Raw genomic sequence first — 7,482 nt, forward strand, 5'->3', positions numbered from 1 at the left:
GAGAGAAGTCTTTACCCTGGGTTCACACAGTGAAGTAGTGAAGGGTCCTTGAATAACACACCATATTGAGCGTGGCCCGATCAGGAATTGACAAATCTTGAGATAAGCAAAACATACAATGCAGCAAGGGGAGAGAATCTCATTGACATGGACATTTGGACACACTCCACATAGAGGCTTACTGATAGTCGATTTCATTTTGACACACTCCATATACAGAGGCTTGCTGCTTTTCGATTTCATTTTGACACACTCCATATACAGATGCTTGCTGCTATTCAATTTCATTTTGACACACTCCATATACAGAGGCTTGCTGATAGTCGATTTCATTTTGACACACTCCATATAGAGGCTTGCTGCTATTGGATTTCATTTTGACACACTCCATATAGAGAGGCTTGCTGATAGTCGATTTCATTTTGACACACTCCATATACAGAGGCTTGCTGATAGTCGATTTCATTTTGACACACTCCATATACAGAGGCTTGCTGCTATTCGATTTCATTTTGACACACTCCACATACAGAGGCTTGCTGATAGTCGATTTCATTTTGACACACTCCATATACAGAGGCTTGCTGCTATTTGATTTCATTTTGACACACTCCATATACAGAGGCTTGCTGCTATTCAATTTCATTTTGACACACTCCATATACAGAGGCTTGCTGCTATTTGATTTCATTGACACACTCCATATACAGAGGCTTGCTGCTATTAGATTTCATTGACACACTCCATATACAGAGGCTTGCTGCTATTCAATTTCATTTTGACACACTCCATATACAGAGGCTTGCTGCTATTCAATTTCATTTTGACACTATATACAGAGGCTTGCTGATAGTCGATTTCATTTTGACACACTCCATATACAGAGGCTTGCTGCTTTTCGATTTCATTTTGACACACTCCACATACAGAGGCTTGCTGCTATTAGATTTCATTTTGACACACTCCACATACAGAGGCTTGCTGCTATTCGATTTCATTTTGACACACTCCATATACAGAGGCTTGCTGCTTTTCGATTTCATTTTGACACACTCCATATACAGATGCTTGCTGCTATTCAATTTCATTTTGACACACTCCATATACAGAGGCTTGCTGATAGTCGATTTCATTTTGACACACTCCATATAGAGGCTTGCTGCTATTGGATTTCATTTTGACACACTCCATATAGAGAGGCTTGCTGATAGTCGATTTCATTTTGACACACTCCATATACAGAGGCTTGCTGATAGTCGATTTCATTTTGACACACTCCATATACAGAGGCTTGCTGCTATTCGATTTCATTTTGACACACTCCACATACAGAGGCTTGCTGATAGTCGATTTCATTTTGACACACTCCATATACAGAGGCTTGCTGCTATTTGATTTCATTTTGACACACTCCATATACAGAGGCTTGCTGCTATTCAATTTCATTTTGACACACTCCATATACAGAGGCTTGCTGCTATTTGATTTCATTGACACACTCCATATACAGAGGCTTGCTGCTATTAGATTTCATTGACACACTCCATATACAGAGGCTTGCTGCTATTCAATTTCATTTTGACACACTCCATATACAGAGGCTTGCTGCTATTCAATTTCATTTTGACACTATATACAGAGGCTTGCTGATAGTCGATTTCATTTTGACACACTCCATATACAGAGGCTTGCTGCTTTTCGATTTCATTTTGACACACTCCACATACAGAGGCTTGCTGCTATTAGATTTCATTTTGACACACTCCACATACAGAGGCTTGCTGCTATTCGATTTCATTTTGACACACTCCATATACAGAGGCTTGCTGCTTTTCGATTTCATTTGGACACACTCCACATACAGAGGCTTGCTGCTATTAGATTTCATTTTGACACACTCCATATACAGAGGCTTGCTGCTATTATTTTTTTTTATTTTTTTGCCAAATCGACGATTAATATTGACGTTTATTTTAGAAAGAATTTATCATTTTTTTCAATCTTTATTTTTCAGTTCAAGAAGGGAATGGGTGAAGTCGATCTTTATGCTTTAAACAAAACAAAAAAAAGACTATGCCATTGAGAAACGTCTCATTTAATAAAACACCTTTATCATATTCAACATACCACAAAACCATGGTTACCAGCATTCTAATTGAAATAACGTCACAGCAGAGCTATACCTTGTAAAGATAATGATCCTACACAAATAAAAACAATTCTCACTGTAGAAAACAGATTATAAGAGTGTATTACACAGACAGATAGCATAAACTGTACATCTAAAAATATTCACAGAACAAAACATGAGGTAGTTGAGCAGAACTCAGGCAGGAAGATGTGTGGAATTATTGTGTCAGCTACAATTACTTTAACATGGTCTATATTAATTGTATGAAAAAAAAGGTTTGGCATAGACAGATGAAGCAGACCCATCAAACAGAAATATATCCCCTTTAATGAGATGCCCAGAACGCTCTTGTCTGACTTTGGAAACAGGGTTATCAGTCTAAGTGCACAGGGTGCATTTGTATGTTGGTTTGGATCCACAGTCTGCTGTCAGTGTATTTCAGAAAGGAGTCTTTCATGTGCAGTATGACCCCATGGACACTGGGACAGTTCAGGCTTTTCAAGTCACACCCCAATCCATTAAACAAAACACATGAACATAATTTAAATCTTTTATTTACCTTCATGTAATCAAAGAAACTACACAATTATATCATAAAAGTCTACCAGAAGCCATAATACCAGTACAGTATTTGTTAGATTTCAAAATGTCTAATTTTCAAATCAATAAAAAAAGTTCTACGTATAAGCTTTCTAATCTTGTTATTTTATCCCTGAGTCGTGGGTCTGGCTTGTTCTCAGCTGCGTCCCCAGTGGGTTCAAAGCCCAGCTCAGGACGCTGGACATGCAGCTGAACTCACACTGAGAACAAGCAGGCAGCAGAGAAGACTGAGCCCACACTCCAGGGCTTACATCATGATACACTAGCAAAGGAATTCCATTTCTCATTTCATGAAGACTGAGCCCACACTCCAGGGCTTACATCATGATACACTAGCAAAGGAATTCCATGACACAGAGGGAATTCCATTTCTCATTTCATGAAGACTGAGCCCACACTCCAGGGCTTACATCATGATACACTAGCAAAGGAATTCCATTTCTCATTTCATGAAGACTGAGCCCACACTCCAGGGCTTACATCATGATACACTAGCAAAGGAATTCCATGACACAGAGGGAATTCCATTTCTCATTTCATGAAGACTGAACCCACACTCCAGGGCTTACATCATGATACACTAGCAAAGGAATTCCATGACACAGAGGGAATCCCATTTCTCATTTCATGAAGCCAATATTATCAAACCTGCAGCAGCATCTCCCCCTTTGACAAGCTTGTATTTTCCAATGTCTCCCTTGGGTTTGTTCAGTTCCACTGCAGATCTGTATCTCAGGAATCAATGACAGTTTAAACAATGACAAACCTTTTACATACAGAGGTAATGGAAACATAATAATGTGCCCTTGTAGTGCATAATTATGAAGATATCATATTTAACATTAATACCTCAATATCTTAGGCCACTCCCATACACAGAGATACTGGAAAACGTACAGGAACTCAAACTCAATGTCAATGAAATCCTTTCTAAATCGCAAAGCTTGCCTCAGGACAGGGCTGTCAAACTCCTGGAGGGCCGCAGTGTCTTCTGGTTTCGTTCCACCCGAGCTCTCAATCACTTAATTGGTCTAATGATTTTATTAATTGGACACATTTAACACTTCTCTCCAGGTCTCAAAATGTTTCATAGGTTGTGTACCTTGAATCAAGTGTATTTTTAAATCATCAACTGTAAAAGACCTTGAAAAATATAAAATATGTCCAAATGAACAAATAACACTATGTAGCACAATTTTTGTTCCTGGGTAGTAAGTGTTATTTCCTAATTGCTTATGCCTCAAAAGTATAGAAAATGGCTATTATTCCCCACAAACTTTGCTTTTGTGACCAGGACAGTGATATTTTGAAATGTACCTATTTCCAATGAGAAAACGGGCGAATTTGTGTCTTTTCGTTCACATAAAGTCAGAAAAAAACAACATATGAATCCAAATTAACATGTATTTATACTAAAGTAATACAAAAATGACTACAAAAGATTTAGAAGTGAGTAGTTTTTCGAGATTTACGATTATACTGTAAACCACTTTCACGAATCAGCCCCCAAATGTAGTCTCCCATCATGTTCTCGTTATACTGTCCTTGGTAGCGGCGTTCAAAGTCCAGTATATCCTGGTGGAAGCGCTCGCCTTGCTCCTCCGAGTACGCTCCCATGTTCTCCTTGAATTTATCAAGATGAGCATCAAGGATATGGACTTTGAGGGACATCCTACAGCCCATTGTGCCGTAGTTCTTCACCAGAGTCTCAACCAGCTCCACATAGTTTTCGGCCTTCTGATTGCCCAGGAATAATAGCCATTTTCTATACTTTTGAGGCATAAGCAATTAGGAAATAACACTTACTACCCAGGAACCAAAAAAAAAAAAAATTGTTACACGGTGTAATTAGATCAATTATGTTAATTGGAATGAAAACCAGAAGACCCTGCGTCACTCTAATAATAGCATACTAATAAAAATAGAAGCAAACAGGACATATTTTGCCCAAAAGGAATAAGCAGCTAATGGTGATTCCACAAAAGCACCAGCTCTGTTACTGTCAAACAGTCTGAGGCAACTTCATTCTGCAGATTGTTTATATCAGTTATTCAAATTGTATAAACTATGAATGTAGTAATGATGGCAATGTTGCAGTATGTAGGTTCTGCAGATTTGTAACAAATGTAACATTAGTGAAAATGGTTTGCTTGCTAACCTTTCATGTTTTACAGTATTATATTTATACAGCTCTAATATTGTGGTCTGTCCTAATAATTGGATATACAACAATCTACACATTGTATTTCAATCTCATTGCACTGAAGCAGGGCTCCAGTAGACAACAAGCTTGGGGTTTCTCAGTATTTAAACACTCAGCAAAGCAGATTCATTCATTCAAATTCACGCAAAACCAAAACAGCTTTTGCTCCAGTGCAAAGTTTGCACCACCTAAAATAAAAACAAAAAACACAAGGTTGCTTCAGCTTGTGTCTGCACTGGTGCAAGAGCTTAGAGGCCATACTAGTTAGATGAAGCACACACTGCTGCCACACCCATGAAGATATTCTTAGTTTTGGGTGCTTTTAAACAATTCACTTATGTATTGTATACTGTACTCACTGACATTGGAACAGTAATGCCATTTATAGCTCAAATTAAATTTTAAAAATATCATAAATGTTATTGGCAGCTTTGTTTAACACTAGAACCGCCACGGTAGTCATTTTGACGGTTTTCACTTTTAAAATTTAAATTACTCTGCGTGTGTTAAAGATCCATGGTTGTCTGTTCTTGACTTTTCCTAAATACCTGTATTAAATACCCTGACGGCGTTTGAAAGTAAGAATCTCAAAAATAAAAAAAAGTCAGGAGCACTTCTACCTAGAACCGCCAAAAGTAGTCATTTTGACTGCTTGTTTCAATACATGCTTTTTTTGTTAATATAACCTACAGTACGCTATTTTTTACATGTATATACAAGCCAGTTTGTTATCTGTACCTCCACTAAGCTTACAGCAGTATGTATTTGAATAGAATATTGCTCTTGACGTCTAGATATGCGTTATCCAAATCTCTATTGTAATCATATCAATTTCTTGCTGTCTGGCTGTCTACGTGAGCGTATATAGTCTGCTGTCTTATAATATTACTATTACAAGAATTTTTTCGAGAAATCTTTATTTTTGCGTTTTGATTTGAGTGCAACTACAGATAGATTTGCCTTGGCATCAGGAATTTGGAACAACTTCATTGAAAACAGCGTTGCCTGTCCTAAATCCTCACAGCATGATGAGTGAGATTCATTTCCAATTCAGGGGCAGGAGTGGAGCTGAATCCCAGGGCTGTCCAGTTCATTCTGAAAGAATGGGTCTGTCTCCTTCAGGACTGGCTCTCACTCTGGGGAACCCCTTCATTCACTACACACACAGAGAGAGAGAGAGAGAGAGAGCATTAATCAGAGAATCAGACAGCTATCCACACATTCAAACAAGCAGGGTGGAGAGGTGAGGGATAGTTAGGGAGGCTGGCTCCAGTGTGATTTCGCTTGTGTAGATGTAGGCTTCCTAACTGACTGAAATTCTTACGACATTCAGTACTGTGATACGGCTTCTCTCCAGTGTGAATTTGCTGGTGTCTTTTAAGGTCTCTAAACCTACTAAAGCGTTCCCCACATTCAGTACAGGGATACAGCTTCTTTCCAGAGTGAATTCGCTGATGTGCTTTTAGGTCTCCTGACTGACGGAAGCTCTTCCCGCATGCAGTACAGTAATATGGCTTCTCTCCAGTGTGAATTCGCTGGTGTCTTTTTAGGACTCCTAACTGATTGAAGCTCTGCCCACATTCATTACAGTGATATGGCTTCTCTCCAGTATGAATTCGCTGGTGTGATTTTAGGTGTCCCAATTCACTGAAGCTCTTTCCACATTCAGTACAGCGACGAGGCTTTTCTCCAGTGTGAATTCGCTGGTGTCTTTTTAGGCTTCCAATCTGTCTGAAGCTCTCCCCACATTCAGTACAGTGATACGGCTTCTCTCCAGTGTGAATTCGCTGGTGTCTTTTTAGGTCACCTAACTGAACGAAGCTCTTCCCACATTCAGTACATTGATATGGCTTCTCTCCAGTGTGAATTCGCTGGTGTGTTTTTAGGCTTCCTGACACAGTGAAGCTCACCCCACATTCAAAACAGTGATATGGCTTCTCTCCAGTGTGAATTCGCTGGTGTGTTTTTAGGGTTCCTGACTGACTAAAGCTCTTCCCATATCCACTACATTGATGTGATATCTTTGGCCGGGATATGTTTTCTGAACCCTTAAGCAACAAGCCAATAGGCTCCTCTTCAATGTAGAGAGGCTCCAGTTCAGTCTCTTCTTTAATGTGGACAGGCTCCAGTTCAGTCTCTTCCTCTTTAATGTGGACAGGCTCTAGTTCAGTCTCTTCTTTAATGTGGACAGGCTCCAGTTCAGGCATCTCCTGTTTAATGCAGATAGGTACCAATTCCTGAACCACCTCCTGTTTAATGTAAACAGACTCCATCTTTGTTCCTTGGCTTTCACCAAGATAGGGCAGTCCTGAAAACAGAAATGAAATGAAGTATTATGATCAGTTCTCTATTGGTGTGTTTACACTTATAACTCAGATCTGAACTGGCTTAGGTTTGATCAGATTCAAAGATTCTTCTCATTTGAGCCCCCGTTTATGCTTGAGCACAGACCTAGGCTGGCTGTGGCCCCGTATGCATGCGCATACCCCCTGAACTGCAGAGTGTGCCCAATAACATCATATCGACCAGCCCTTGCTGAAGACATTAC

The 7,482-nt window shown here is 39.4% G+C and overlaps 1 protein-coding gene across 1 annotated transcript; it reads right to left on the bottom strand.

The window, feature by feature from the left end:
- Positions 1–2,549: 2,549 nt before the first annotated feature.
- Positions 2,550–7,263, bottom strand: LOC131722757 (zinc finger protein 239-like). Its single transcript, XM_059015830.1, has one exon. The coding sequence runs from the start codon at positions 7,205–7,207 to the stop codon at positions 6,137–6,139; it is 1,071 nt and encodes a 356-aa protein (XP_058871813.1). The 5' UTR covers positions 7,208–7,263; the 3' UTR covers positions 2,550–6,136.
- Positions 7,264–7,482: the final 219 nt, after the last annotated feature.

This window comes from Acipenser ruthenus, chromosome 51 (assembly GCF_902713425.1).
Source record: "Acipenser ruthenus chromosome 51, fAciRut3.2 maternal haplotype, whole genome shotgun sequence".
In the NCBI taxonomy this organism is placed as follows: Eukaryota; Metazoa; Chordata; class Actinopteri; order Acipenseriformes; family Acipenseridae; genus Acipenser; species Acipenser ruthenus.

What these genes read in the sequence shown, in the direction of transcription:
- LOC131722757 (XM_059015830.1), bottom strand. Translation starts at nt 7,207, where the DNA reads ATGGAGTCTGTTTACATTAAACAGGAGGTGGTTCAGGAATTGGTACCT.